This window comes from Anas platyrhynchos, chromosome 3, assembly GCF_047663525.1.
Source record: "Anas platyrhynchos isolate ZD024472 breed Pekin duck chromosome 3, IASCAAS_PekinDuck_T2T, whole genome shotgun sequence".
In the NCBI taxonomy this organism is placed as follows: Eukaryota; Metazoa; Chordata; class Aves; order Anseriformes; family Anatidae; genus Anas; species Anas platyrhynchos.
Genome location: NC_092589.1, coordinates 29,202,470 through 29,218,389, shown reverse-complemented (window position 1 = coordinate 29,218,389; position 15,920 = coordinate 29,202,470). Strand labels below are relative to the sequence as shown.

The following is a 15,920-nucleotide window of genomic DNA, read 5'->3' as shown; positions in this document are numbered from 1 at the left end:
TCTGAGACAATGGACTTACAATTAGAATCCTTTACAAGTAGGTTGGATTAATGTTTATCAGATACAGATGGGTCTGCCATAAGCAAGAGAATAACCTGGAAAACCTGTTCCATAACATAGGTCTCATTTGATTGATGGGCAGTAGATCTGAATGACGTTGGACATTCTTTTTTGTCTTCTTCGTTTGTTGACCAGTTCATATTATCTTCAGAAAAAAATCAGCTCTCAGTTTCACTTATTGTGTCTACAGCGGTTCAAATTTGGCATAACTTAACTGATATAAAGGACTTGACATTAACTCAGTTCTCCTTATTAACCTAGAGCATGCAAGAAAATAATGACAATGAAAAGACTTGCTACATGTTCTCTAAATTAAATTAATAACTGTTTCCAACTTCTTACGCTCATCACTGAGAAATCAGGCAAGAAGAAATGACAACATATGGAAGATATTACTAATTGCATTCCCAATGCCACTGTTGGTTAATACTTAACTGACTTTTGGAAGTGCTTTGGGATGATGAAAGTTGCTACAAAAAAGCTAACCACTACTGCGTCATAACACATATGACAAAGTACCATGCTTCTGAAAGACTTTAATTTGCAAAGCAAAACACCACAAATCTTCATAGTTCCTCATAAAAGCCAGACTTTTATTCTCATACTCAGTAAGTTACATCCACTGCTCAGGTATGAAAGTCCTTATTTAGCTGCTGCAATTTAAGTAACTCTGAGATATATGGGGTTCACAATCAACAAAGGTTCAGAACATGTGGAATGTTTGATGTTGCAATAAACAGGGGGTGAAGGGACCTAAGGGGCTGTTCCACCTCTTAAAAAAACAAACAGCCAAAAAAAAAAAAATAAATATATATATATATATTAGGCCAGAATTCTGTAAAAAGCTGTGTGTCACTGAACAAAATAGCAATGGTGAGAGTTAGGCTGGGATTCCACTCTGGGAGTGCTGTAGGTCAGCCATGATGCTGCACATAATGGGCTACTTTACTCTGTATAGAAGTTAAAATAACTGTTTCCAACCTGTTTTCAAGAGACGTGCCCAAACAGGTTGAGCCAGAGCACAATGAAAGAGGAAAATCTACATAGTAGCTTGTTTCTTTAGATCAGAGCATGGTACTGCCAGCTGCAGTCAACCTTTGACAGAATTGCAAACAACTTTTAGCATTTGTGTTACAGATCCTGTGAAGAGGGTAGCATGTATGTATGTTAATATGTATGTAACAGTACTACAAGGTTGTTGGACATATACAACGTCTTTAATGATGTAAAAAAACCATACATATTTTCATTAATATGTATATAAAAGATATAATATACAGATAATGCTTTTGAAAGCATGTTTTTGTCCTGATAGGAATTTCATGAGCCTGTTGGCAGTGTTAATAGGAACAGGTAAACGTGCCTTTGTAGTAAGAATGCAGTCAGGCTTCTATTGTGTATCAAATCAGCTCCACAGCTGCAAAGAGATGGATTTGAACCACCTAAGCCTAATGCAGCACTGGAAGGTATGCACAAGCCAGAGAAGTGAGTAATACAGTCTGATTGGGCAAAGGGCTCTGAAAGTCCTCACTATCACCACCCAGGGAAGAAGTCGTATGTCTACATAACCTGAAATTATTGTCACTGTGCTTCCAAGTGGCAAGGAAAGAGGAAAGTTTCTACTGATCCCTTCGCAAAGGTTTTTCCTTGACGAGAAATGGTGCTTTGGGAGTGAATGGTTGCAAGCAAACTACAGCACAGCCTGAGATTGAAGAGAGAAGGCAACTATTTTGTTATTATTCATTTTATTTTCATATAAATTAACATTCTAAAAAAATTGAAATAGAAACACTAAATACAGTATTGCACATAGTGATCTTTGTTAGATGATCTATTATTTCATTTAGTATAGTAATATACATACTGTAGGTACTGAAGGAAACAGGAAAGCTACAAATGAAAACATGCTACTGTATCCTTGCACTTAGGAGCAAAGTTAAGAGGAAAAGACTACTGTTTACATAAATACAAACATGGATTTGAATCGGTGCCATTAAAATAGCTTTATTTTTTAAAGATTTTTTTTCCATAAGTTAGTTGTAACAACAAATAATATCTTCTTTTCACTTCCCCAAATAGTAATGTTACTCCCATCAACACAAAGTTTTAGAACTCTGTTCTTGGTAATTTATATCCCTGCCAGAAATTATTACAACAACAGAATTTCAAATAGGTTCGTCAGCAACAGGAGACTTGCTTTTCACATAGTGAAAAAAACATCATTTCTAGTGCTTGGTATATGTGAAGAATAACAGATTCCTGAGGTCAAATTTCACACTTTCTTTTATGACACTTTGTATAAAATATTATAGCCTCTGGAACATTAGGAATGTCTCAATGTGCTAGATTAGACAGGGAACAACACACCCCAGCAGGTTAGACCTCATTTGCTTTACCCCAGCATCTTTCAGGCTCCAAGGCTGTGAGCATGTGCATCTCGTTCAGTTGCACACACTGGTTACTTTTAGGAAAAGCCAGCCATGAAAGCAAAACGTTATCAATCAGGCTGATTGGTTTGGGGCTATTTATTTAAGACCAGAGGAATGGGTTGTTATTGGTTGAATAGTAAATTCTGGATTGAAATTAGGAATTAAGCACGTGGTCTAAAATGGAAGCCCTAAGTCATAGATTTCAATCATTGACCTCCTAGGCAGGGAGGCTGAAAGCCTGGAGGAAAAGTCTGCAATTACATTAAGTGTGAAATTGATGTAAATTAGTTGGTAGTCTAAGTCTGTCACTAGAATTGGCTACTGTTTTCCATAAATGTCAGTCTCCATGTGCATCTTTTAATGGTTCTCTAAAGGAGTTTTAAATTAATTGTAAAGCTAATTCCAAAAGGAATTCATGTACATGTGACTGAAAGCCTGCCTGACATAACTGATCAGCAGTTAAAACTATACTACACCTTCTAAATTTCATGTAAAAGTATTAGCTAATTTATAACGTTAACAAACTATAATAGCCTAATCTCATACTCTCCATAGTACTTCTGTGCTTTTCTGTATTTTCCTGCCTTTCATTTTTATTTTTTTTAAATGCTGGATTTCTGACCTCCCCATTACCACCTGACATTCACTATCTGGCAAAAGATGAAGTAAAAGTATGCTGCCTTATCGATTTTAAAGATAGTTATAGTAAACATCTTGTTCCACAAATATTTAGTCATGGAGGGCAACCAAACGAGTTGGGAAAGCATTGATTATACTGTATAAACAGCACTTAACGATTCAAAATACAAACTACAAATGCCAACAAAATGCCAACATGAAACAGATACAAACAATTCACTAGGAGTAACATTTCTTTCCCTAATCTAAGTGCAGTGCCATGAAGTATTTGTGATAGACAGATGTTGCCAGTAGGAATGGAAATGTTTTACTTTATCAAGTAGCATTCTTATGAAGTTAAACTTAATGAAATTTCCAGCATGTTCAGAACTGATGCAGATGCTGCTTTTTATGCATGCTGACTTGGCCTATTCGTAATATACCATACACTTAACAAAATATCATTTTTGAGTGGAAAAGGAGATACAGAGTACAAGGAAGGTGTTTCAAGTCCATACCTAGTCTATTGCTGGGCACTCCATTAAAGTGATTACACTCATTCATGAATGTATATTAACACATCAATTGGTGGAAAACTCTAGAGAACAGAAAGCAAATTCAAAAAGGTCAAGAAAGCAAATGATTGGGATGGTGTAGTTTCCTTCCCCTTCACCTCCCACCCACAGACATGTTGAGTTTTGGTAACCAGGTAACAATGGCTTTTGCTTTTCTTCTCTCAGATTTTCATACTTATCTTGGCTTTCTGAAAAATAATAAATAACAACAAAAAAAAAAAGCAGAAATTGAATATACATAAAAATATCACACAAATATGTAAAGCACACAAACACATAGGCTAACATAGATTTATACCTACTCTGGAGCTGAATTCACAAATAACATCCCTTTGAAACTAGAACTGATGTAAAGTGTAGCTAAACACTGCTTGTGAAATATTTTGTTTACTTCCCTTTTCACTCTATCAAATTTTCAGTAACTGTGAATGACTGCAGTGGTATATAATCCAAGATCCTGATATTCAGGCCTATCTGTAAGTCCAAGTTTCAGTGACTATAATAATGGTAATGATACAGGAATAATTAAGCCTGTAGTTATTTTTAGAAACTATATGTCAGTGCCTTTACATTCAGCAAGATGCAGGGGAGACGGAGAAATCCAAATCAACTTGATCCAGTTTCAAATAAAATTGATAAAGTAAAATCTAGTTTATCCTTCCTAACCAAGTTGTTACCCTGTTTACATTTCCTGTGCCATGAATCACAGCCAAAACTCCCTAAATACACCACCATTTTTTGGAGCTAACCTCTAAAATTAAGAAACAAACCTCTAAAATTAAGAAACAAATGCCATATCATATCTTCATGTCTCAGGTTATGCTAGTTGGAATACAGTAAATTACAACCTGCTTCACCTCACAGATATATCACAGTAAAATAACCATGACAACAAAGCACAAAACAATTAAATAATGCTTGGGGGCACACATGAATAAATCATCTGTTATAAGATTTTACAAATATAATTGATGGCCAGTTGCTACAGATACAATTTTAATGTGAGGTGCCATAGGAAAATTGATTTGTTGTAAAAGAAGTCATGGTCCCACCAATGTTTTGGCAATCCTAGTGGAAATTTTTCACTGATTTGACAAAAATTACTCATTTATCATTAAATTTATTTATCTGTTTTCAGGAGAACAGGCAGAGCACAGTATTATTTTTTCCTAGAGCTGCTGTTCCAAAGACATACAGATAAGTGGAACAGAAGCCACTAGTACTTGACACAGAGATCCAACTTGAAAAATGCATACTATCATGAACTTTCCCTACATTTTGTAGGTTTAGAAGCAAGTAATTTCAGACTGAATAAGCCTGAAGACTGTAACTACCTTTCTCCCGTCCAGGTGCATCCCACATCAAGACTGAGATGCAGACAGATTGGCAGGACAGAACAATAATGTTACTCTTGCTTGTGCTCACTTTTGTGGAGTAACATTACCAGGCAGCATTTAAACTACTTGTTAATCTAACAAATTAACACCATTTATGGAAGCATTTAAAAAAAAAAAAAAAAAAAAAAAGTATATCAAGAATAACATACTTATAAAAGTCAATGAGAAAAAGGTAGGATGAATGATGGGAACATAAGTATAGCTACAGTTTTTACTTACAATTCCGGAATCATGTTTTGGTCTTATATTGTATAGTGATTTCCCCTTTTTCTGTCTACAGACTTCCTCTGCTTCTTTAACTCTGAAATGAGACAAATTATAAATATTCCACTAGACAAAAACAATTTCCAAAAATAGTGCTGTATATAACTTAAAAATTTAGGCCTGAAGATACAAATGGACCTTATTCTCCATATTTTTGTTAGCAGGCTCCACAATATAGCACTTGCACTCCCTGGCTGTTGTCAGAGTACCAGGCTCTAGCACTTACAAGGTCAGGCGTAATCAATGGCATATTCAATACTAGTTACAAAAGTAATAACTTTTGTTGTAGTTAAAGATTCAAGTCTAGCAGGATTTAAAATACACTGGAAGACATGAAGACTAACTTTCAGAGCATTCATGCCAAACAATGCTATGAAAGCTAGTTTTTGTGTCATGACTATTTTGAAATCATTTTTCAACCACTCCTGACCTCACTACTTCAACTGCAGTTTAGGTGAAGATTCTCACCAAGCTAACTTCCCTTTAGCCCAGATTTATTGGTATTAAAAATGGCAAAGCAGCTTAACCTACAATTCCAGTCTTCACCCTCTAACCTTAAATTTTCAGTCTCCTAGAAATGAAAATGTCCAGAATCATTCTTACAGAACATGATGTTTACAACCAACATGGTGCACGACACTGCACACATCTCTTTCCGAAACTGAAAGTTAGCCGTGAGGCTTACATGAATGCTGGAGGTGAATATACTTGGTTGCTTAGGTGCAAAGAGAAGAGCAGGTTCCAGATATGAGGGTGTCACTTATTAGCATTTCCTGACTTGGTAAATGGTAACAAATCAGGCCTTGTGAAATACCACGAAATATCACATTGTGATGAGATAAATGTCCTTTCAGTCATCCAGATAGGGAACAAACCCCAAAAGCAACCCCAAAAGCCAGAAGGCTATATTCAGACTGGGAGCCTGCCAGAATCAGTCTGGTGGGCTCAATGGCACACTGCAGAACATTGCTCTAACATTTTTGCTCGCTTTAGAGATCAATCTTCCAAATACACATGGTTATTGAAACACTGATAATACAGATTTATGTTACGAATTCTCTGAGCTTCAAAGACTTATATATACCCTTTTTATGTGATGGCATAAAGCGGTGTGAGATATGTACACTTTGTTTTGATGAGAAATGAGACTATTACTTATAAATAAGAAAGTTGAAAATAAAAATGTAAATCCTATATTGGCTTGCTCTTGCCAACAGTATAGATTTTGGATGGCATTTACTGTGCTTTTTCATCATTATCCAACAATGAAAAAAAAAACAACAGTAAAATTATATTAAAGAAATGATATATCTTGGCTGGTTCCTTGCAGTTCATCTCCAGAGCACTCACGTCTACTATTTCACTGAGGCTACATAGGGCAATGAGAGAATCAGACTTCATGTTACTATTATTTTTAAATATTTTTTGTGTGTGTGGTAAGGGCCAGATTTCTGAAAATATGACTCCAGCTGGGTCTGCTAAGCACATTACAAAAACTGCCTTTGCATTCATCTCTCCAACATCCAGCTTCACCAGACACACCTCGTTCTTTTCATAAGTCTCAAATTTGTACTTTCAAAAATTAATTTAAACTTCAGTTCTTTTCCAACACTTCCAACAAGCTGCTCTCTTCATTTGATGACTGTATATTTTATTAGTGTAGGAAGACCTTTACGTGCACAGGTGGGGGGAAGGTGGGGAAGCTTTTGAGACCTCTTATTTTCAAGCTGTAATACTTTCTATCTGACTGCAAATCAGACAGATTGCTGTAGCATACTGTAGAACAAAAATGTCAAACAGCCAAGTAATTCACCTTTAAAATGTATTTAAATAGATTCAGTAAAATTGGCAGCCAAAACTTGGTGATAGTTTTAAGTAAAAGTTTATGGGAATAATATAGAATGCAGTACAATTCAAAGATACTTTTTCCCCCCAAATTCCACTTTTTCTTCTGATTTACTTCTACTTACATCCGAAGGAGGAAAAGTACTTGTGATATTGATCTTCCAATGATATTTTCAAAAAGTCAGACCCACTCCAAGCTATCAAAAGCCACTCTTACAGATATTAAATAGCTCATTTATGATATGATTTCCTCATTTTCAAATATGACTATAACTAGCTCCCTTCACGGGTAGACATTTACATAAGAAAATGAAACCTTACTTAGGGGTAAACTAGTATCAAATCCTTGGGACAGTATTAGTACTACTGAGGTTATCAAGATGACTGTTTTATAGAAGCAATTTAATATATTCAGGTATTCAGGATACTCAACATGCAAATGATAGCATTTGTAATATACAAAAGCACTTACTGAACCAGTTCGCACAGACCTAAATGTTATTCTCAGGAAATGTCAGGAAATCTTTAGTTCCAGTCTTTGCCCAGTTTAAATAACCCCCTTTAAGGATATATTGAGCACTGCTTGCCTAACATACCAGGTCATAAGACGGCATGGTTTCCTGTAGGTCTAACATTTACTCAAAAAAAAAAATCCTCATTATAGAATGGAACCTGTGTTAATACAACGATAGTGGTTATTCTTTAAAAAGCAGGTCTTGCTAAGCATCATTGCCAGTGTAACACCTTTATATATTCTGTTTCTATTAGAGAAGCAGCTATTTGGAGAAAGGCTGTCTTGGCTTGAAACAAGAAAATGCTAATAACAATGCCACTCAGCGAGGAAGATGGTCTTAATTTCTCTGTCCCTTAAATTACACATAAAAAAAAAAAAAAAAAAAAAAAAAAAAAAAAAAAAAACAGCCTCTCAGCTTCAAGACTGATGAAAAGACAACCTTAAAGCTTGCACTAGCCATTCTTCTAGGATTATGTAAGAGACGCTGGTATAACTGCGGTCCCAAGTTTTTTGGGAGCTTTTGTAAAATTCCTTGGAGTTTGAGCCTATTTATTCATAGCAATGGGAATGCAGAAGACGAAAAGCATTATTCCCTAAAGCACTTGAGACAAAGCTGAGAGCTAGCAGCCACTCAGTTCCAGTTCCAACCATATCACTGACTCATTGTGTGGGTTTGGGATAGCTTGCTGTCTTCTGGCTCCAATCCTGCAAGAAGATTCAAGTGGTTGGATAGAGCCTCACTGAAGCCAATACAACCTATACTTCTTGCTTCTTCAGCAAGAGATATCATTAGAAAGGCAAAAGGTAGCACATCAAAGTCTCATTATTAGGAGGCTTAGTTTATGAGCACATTACAAATATACAGCTGTATGTGTGTGTGTGTGTGTGTGTGTGTGTGTGTGTGTGTGTGTGTGTGTGTGTATATATATATATATATATATATATATAAGCCAGCAAATTGGTGAAATATAGAGATAAAGGCAGTCATTAGCCTTCCACAACACTAAGTCATAAACCTGAGCTGGTATCAATTTCTGCAGTGCACAAGTACATTTTCCAAAGACCAACCATTAAGCTTAATAATTATTTTATTAAATTTAAGATTAAAATAGTTTGATCTTTCCAGAACAAACAGATATTTTTTGACATGAACATCAATACCATTTAAACTGCAAGGTCTAGAAAAGCAGATAAAGGGTTTTCCCAGAGATAAAGACAATAGTCTCAATTCAGTTGAAAAATATCATTTAATTGCCACTGGCAATCCTTCTCAACTTCTTAGGTTTTCTCCACTGCTCCTGAATGATTCTTCATCTTTCTGACTATCAAATTCACAAGATGTGGGCAAAAATACCTTACTTCTGTCAACTCATTATTAATTCAGGTCCTATTTTTACTGTAGCAAATTCCTGCATACCCTCCTCTTGCTCAGACCTTTCCTACACTACTTCCCCCGACTTTGGTGTGGATATGCAAGGCAATAATCTAAGACCAAGATGTGCAAAAATTGTGTGAACTCCAGCTGTTATATCAGGAAGACTGGCTTAAATATTCATCTATGGTCAGTCTCTAGAGCTTCACGAAGAGGTTCATGGAATCTAATTCAATGTTGGGAAAAGGGAAGGGGATGTTTTGAGAAAACACAAGAGCAATCTGTGCTCCTCCCAACAGCCACAAAAAGGGAAAAAAATGCAGACAATGACATACTTCCAGGCTCCAGGCCAAAGTGACACTGCTGCTCTACCAATGTTGAGAACAAAGCACTCAGAGCATGAAACAGTTAACAAGACATTCCTAGGAAAGGAGCAGGGATTCAATTGTCAGGGTCTGCGTGGAAAGATAGGCTGCCACTGAGGGGGGCTGTGGAAAAAAAGAGTCTGAAGAAGGTGGGTGTTCCCCAGTGCCCGCGAATTATGACCCTTAGGCAAAGGCAGGCATGTGTATAGATTGATTTATTGTTTTGAAGATCTGTTTCTACTTAAACTATTTAAGTTCTTTGCAACTAATGCATTCTGTTATAGAGGTTGTTTGGTCCCTTTATATAGAGCTATTGCTCTCAAGTGCAACCAAATATTCAGTTAGAAGTGGGACATTAACTCCAGGCATGATCTGAGAATGGGTGAGAGAGGGAGGTGCTAAGGGAGCCTAACAGGGTCAGGGGAGGTTCAGGTTGGATATTAGCAAAACATTCTTTACTGAGAGGGTGGTCAGGCAATGGAACAGGCTCCCCAGGGAAGTGGTCACAGCAATGAGTCTGCCAGAGTTCAAGCAGCGTTTGGACAACGCTCTCAGAAAAATGGCTTGATTTTTGGGTGGTCCTGTATGGAGCCAGGAGTAGCTGGACACAATGATTCTTGTGGGCCCCTTCCAACACAGGATATTCTAAGATTTTATGAACTGGCACATGAAGTGCTCTTGAAGAAGCCAGGAGGCACAGTTAACATGGTGTAATGGGAATTACTCACAAGCTTACAGCATGCTAAGATGCTTTGCTAGACTGATTATATCTTGACAAACCATCTCACTTCATACTTTTCAATTGTTTCTCAAACTGACTTTATTTCAGTAAACTGTCTTTAGCTCATTTGCTATCAAGCTGTCCCAACTCATGCCAATCTTGGCTTAAAAGCGAGCATATCAGTTTGACAAGATAGAATCAGCTGCATTACCTTTATCAATTTTTACTTGTTTCTTTTCCCAAGTCATTTGTTGGGAATCCAGAGGGACCTGGATGGGCTTGAGAGGTGATCCTGTGAGAACCTCATGAGGTTCAACAAGGCCGAGACCTGTGTCAGGGCAATCCCAAGCACAAATACAGGCTGGGCAGAGAATGGATTGAGGGCAGCCCTGATGAAAAGGAGTTGAGGGTGTTCATCGATAAGAAGCTCAAAATGAGCCAGCGATGTGCGCCCACACCCAGAAAGCCAATTGCGTTGTGGGCTACATCAAAAGAAATATGGTCAGCAGGTCAAGGGAGATGCTTCTCCTCCTCTACCCAGACCTCATGAGACCTCACCTAGAGTGCTGCATTCATCTTTGGGGCCCCAACATAAGAAGGATTTCAACCTGTAAGAGTGAGTCCAGAGGAGGGCCACGAGGACGATCATTGTGCTGGAGCTCCTCTCCTATGAAGACAAGCTAAGGGAGCTTTTTCAGCCTGGAGAAGAGAAGGCTCCTGAGAGACCTTATAGCTTCCTTCCAAGTACCTAAAGGGGGCCTAAAAGAAAGCTGGAATAAAGACTCTTCATCAGGGATTGAAGTGACAGGACAAGGAGCAATGACATTAAACCAAAAGAGGGTAGATTTAGGTTAGATGTAAGGAAGATGTTCCTTATTGTGAGAGCTGTGAGACACTGGAACAGGTTGCCTAGAGAAGTTGTGGCCAGGTTTTCTCAAGGCCAGGGTTGGATGGGGCTTTGAACAACTTGGTCTAGTGGAAGGTGTCCAGTGAGGGTGGGGTTGGAACTAGATGATCATTTAGGGTCCCGTCCAACCCAAACCATTCTCTGATTCTTGTTTTTGCCTTAAAAAGGACAGTCTTAACAAAACTAAAATAATCTTTTCAGTCTAGACAACCAGAGAGTTGTTTAACTCTATGTAGCAATCTGAAGAGCAGAGGTATTAACAGCAGTGGATGCAACATCAGGCCCAGGGCAGATTCCATGAATGCATAATAAGAATGTTCAGAACTTGTATCTGAACAAATATACGTCCTTGAATATTAACTAAATTTAGCTAAAATATTGCTTTAATTATTTCAGAAAGGATAACCTTCTGAAAGGCCAGCAATTAGAAAACAGGTAGGGAACATATAGTAGTAAGCAATTAGTTTAAAACAAACAAGAGAATGAACAGCTAGACACCTACAGAGCCCAAGAATTAATATCTCAAATGCAACCACTTAGAAACATTCAGAGACTCTAACAAGCATTACCCTTAACAAAGTAGTTTCTTTTTTCCACCAAAACTAAAACACCCTTCTCCAACACTTTCACCTCCTTATACTTTGTATTTATTGTTAGACAAACTTACACAAACTGTGGTTAAGTTTAAAGACTCTGTGAGACAAATATGCAATTCACACTTTGGCTTGTATACAGGAAAAAGGAACCAGACTTCCTTACAAACCCAAAAGACGGAGTAGCTTTATCTACCTTCTAGACCAAAAGCCAGCCTGGCCACAATCTTATCAAGGCTTAGAGAACTTCTGTCATCATTCAATCCATTGAGAAGGGGAGCCACTTTCCTGCCACTAAACATTAATAATGTTGTCTGAAGTATCTGTGGCAGACAGATTCATTTCTTACTGGCTCCATCTAGGCTTGGTAGCCTTACACTTCACTAGCAAGTACTATGACATGACAAATGTAAGCACAGTGAGAAGGCTGGAATGTTATATGCCTTAGATAGTAGAGCTGTTCGCAAAAACTTCCATGATAAACTCACAGAGACATTAATTTTATGGTTTGACAGTGTAGTTCATGAAACCCAGAAGAAATTTTTCTGCAGATATACTGTATTTTCTAACAAAGCAAAAGCTGATGCCAATATTCCTTATATTCCTCAACATTTATTATCAGATAAATAAAAAGTGTTTTTCATGCCAAAATACTGTACTTAGGTTAGTCTGCACTGGAGATAACTTTTTCATAATAACAACACCACCTTTACAAATAAATAATTAAAAAAACATCCCCTGCAAAAATATCAAGCGCCAGATATCCTTAAGATATCAAGAACAGAAAACTTTAAAAATGTTTATTGGAAAACTCTTCCAAGAGCAATGGGCCTAGATTTTTTTCTTTGACTCAGTCACTAAAAAATTTGAGTGACTTTTTGGTAAAGAGTTTCTCTTTAGAAAAAATAAAATAAAATAAAAAATAAATAATAATAAAAATTAGAGTAACTGTTAGGGAAAATTACAATTCCCAACATAAAAGTAGAGTAAAAACTGTAGAGCTTTTACTTTCACGCCAATAGTATTGAAGTGATGACATAGATATGATTCAGTAACTGACTGCAAAGACTTTATACAGATAAGAAGCACATTTTAACGTACCTGGTCTCATCAAACTGACTGATAAAACCTAACCTTTGCCTACAAAGAAAGAGATTTTAATACAGAATCTCTTTCCTCTTTCCTGACATCCCTCCCAGCTCTTTGCCTGGCTACTTTAAGGACCATGGGGTAGACAATGACTGATTGAAAGATGCAGTGATTGATCATACTTTGGCTCAGAGGACCAAAGAAAAATAGATTAAAATATTTTAATTTGGCCAGTTAACACAGAGAGTAACCTGTAGTTGGACCCAGATTATGATCCCTCCTCAGTTAACTGTGTAGAACAGATTTTTGGGAATACATCTTATATTTTCTTCCATGTGCATCATGTTAAAGTGGCCTAAAATATGACACTGAAGCCAAATGAATTGAAAATGAGACCTTCCAATTTGCAGTCCTACTGCTATCCACAACACACTTCACAACCCTCTGAAACAATTTCAGTTTGGAGGTACTGCATTGTGGAAGTGAAATCTTTCTAATTTGGCTTGACAGGGATGAAATGAATGTTGAATTATCTTGTTAACCTATGGAAAAGAACTATTTGTTTTTTATGCATTTCTATCTGGCAACAATATTTTTGGTGATCTAGATGACTGTTCTTATCTGTGTAGAAATAAACACATGCATAAATGCAAAAAAAAATGATACTTTGTTAAAATCCATGTTTTAATGATAACTTTAGTATTAATGGTAATTTCATCTTGAAAATGTAATAACACAAAAATAAAATTTTAAGGATATTTATAATTCTAATAAAATGCAAAGAGGCATATGACCACTTAAATACCTATTTCCTGACTTCTTGAAAAATTCATGTATTTCATAATGTATATCAAATTCATGTATTTTTCTTGTCAAAGTGGCCAATATTTCAGACTATACCTGTCTACCTTCAGGCAAGATGGAAATCACTTTCCTCCAGAATTTGCATATGAAAATCGAGATTGCTCTCAGAAAGGTTAGTCATCAAATTTCAATGTTTTTGTTGGAACTGAAGCAAAGATTGCTCTCAAAGAAGCTGGTTGCATTCTGGACTATTTGGTTAGGAAACTCAACAGGAAATAAGGCAAGAGAACAAGACTGGAGGTGAAGTAAAACCAGTGACATAATGAGCAAGCAAAAAGAAACGAAACTCTGGAATGAACAGAAATGTGAAACCATGTGTTTGCTCTAAAACGTGGAAACAGCAAATGCAATAAAAAAAAAAAAAAAAAAAGGAAAAAATTGCAATGTGTAAAAAAAAGAATGAGAAAAGCCTTGGTGAATAAATTATATGGAGAAGGAGACCATCTTAAAGAGGATATGGTGACATACCCTATGCAGATGAGTAGCTATGTTGGGTGTACTGGGGTATACGTATATTATGTAATTCATAGCTACAGGAATTTGCTTGTACAAGCAAATATGAGAAATGAGTAGAAAGAATAGATCACTAGAAAGACAGGAAAGTTAGAAGAAGTCTGTGGAGAACCACAGAGTTAGAGATATCCAGTGCAGAATGCAGGAAAATAAGATGCCTCCAACCTTGCTGTATCAGCTAACAAGTCTCCTATCATAAGTTGCCTATTCATAATTGTATACTGACATCAAAACAACTGCTGAAACAGCAAGGTTCTTCCTAAAAATGTAAAAACACAGACTGTTCCTTGTACTCATGCCATAAGACATGCATGCAACCATGTACTTATACTTAATGGATGTTGTCATTATGATAGCTGTATGCAGCTATCATAATAGCTTTGTTTGGCACAATGTCTCAGTATAAAGGAATCTAACATCTTCAGTAGTTAGAGATTAGTCTGGGTTGTTGTAGATTTTAAGTAATTGCAGGTGCCTTGAACTTTTGGGGACTAATATTTTAATGCCTTTTTAATGGCTTTTTTTTTTTTTTTTAATACATTATGATATTTTAATGCACCTCAAATACCAGTGTAATCATTTTGCCTGGGAATTAATATATTTTACAGGTATTGAAATTGTTGCACTTCTTGTCCAAAAAAAAAAAAAAATATCTGTTTAAAACTTTTAGTGGTGCAATTTTTCACTAATCTCCAAGTATCTATTGATTATGTTGGGCGATTTTTTTTTTTTAAACCACAGGCAGTCATTCTCTCTTTCAAGAACTAGCAAATAGGAAAGAGCCTCAAAATCTGAAAAGATCACCATGGGGTAGGAACCACACAGTATCACCACTTGACTATATAAAGTGATTTCTACCAGAGATCCAGCTTGAGAAATGTATCTCAAAATTTTTATTTTTCACAAACTTTTCCTTCAAAAGCAATGCTAAAAATGAAAGTTAATGCTCTCCTTCCCTAACCAAAAAACCCTGATGTTTTCATTGAAAAAAAAGTACTAATTACCAGAAGTGCACATGGAAGAAAAAGAAATACTGAAATATTGAGCAACATGTCTCAGCTGGACACCAAATTGTCTCTTTGTGAGGCACTGCCTCAAAGGATTCTTCCTAGCTTCTGAATCTTTGCTCTATTTGACTTCTTTCAAGTATGTTTTCCAATGTCTATAATTTAACACAGTATTTTCTGATCAGAAAGCTATTTTAATCAAGTTAAAATTTTGAAATACTCTCAGAAACTGAGGAACATTTTAATTGTTCAGTTCAAAGACACATAAGCTGAATACTGTTTTGAAACGTTATTGTAACTACCCATTGTAAAACAAAGCCTAGCAGCATGCAGACCAGTTGATTAGACAGAAATACGGAGAGTGAGAATCAAGTTCCCAAGCCAGAAAACGTATCTGCTTACTAACATCATGCTAGGAGCTTTTAGTTTGTATCACAACAGCATGCCAAGCAAAATGTGACCACATTGAACGTACTCTACATTTCCATCATTTTCCTCTCATATTTCCAGTCTCTATACATTTTTCTACTCTTTTATTCCATTTCCACATTTCTTTGCAAGTACATATTCCCATGTCCCCAGATTTCTCACTATCAAGTCTGACTCACTGGTTCCTATTATAAGTGTTAACAAAATATCCCTTAAATTACCCTGAGAGGACATTGCTTGCGCTATGGGATTTAATGCCCTCCTCTGCAAGCAGAAGTGGCAGCTTACCAATATGCTCCTCACTGTGCAATGTACAGATATCCAATGCCAGACTTTAAATTGCTCAACAGCAAGTTTT

General features: G+C 36.5%; 1 protein-coding gene across 3 annotated transcripts in view; it reads right to left on the bottom strand.

Moving 5' to 3' along the window:
- Positions 1–2,040: 2,040 nt before the first annotated feature.
- The window catches only part of FMN2 (formin 2), a 181,234-nt gene continuing 167,354 nt past the window's right edge, over positions 2,041–15,920 (bottom strand). For all 3 annotated transcript variants that reach the window (XM_072035606.1, XM_072035605.1, XM_021275158.4), the window contains 2 exons: positions 5,299–5,380; positions 2,041–3,870 (listed from right to left, as the gene is read on the bottom strand). In XM_072035606.1, coding sequence (XP_071891707.1) covers positions 3,844–3,870; positions 5,299–5,380 — 109 coding nt within the window. In that variant the 3' untranslated portion in view covers positions 2,041–3,843. The remainder of the gene's footprint in view (positions 3,871–5,298; positions 5,381–15,920) is intronic.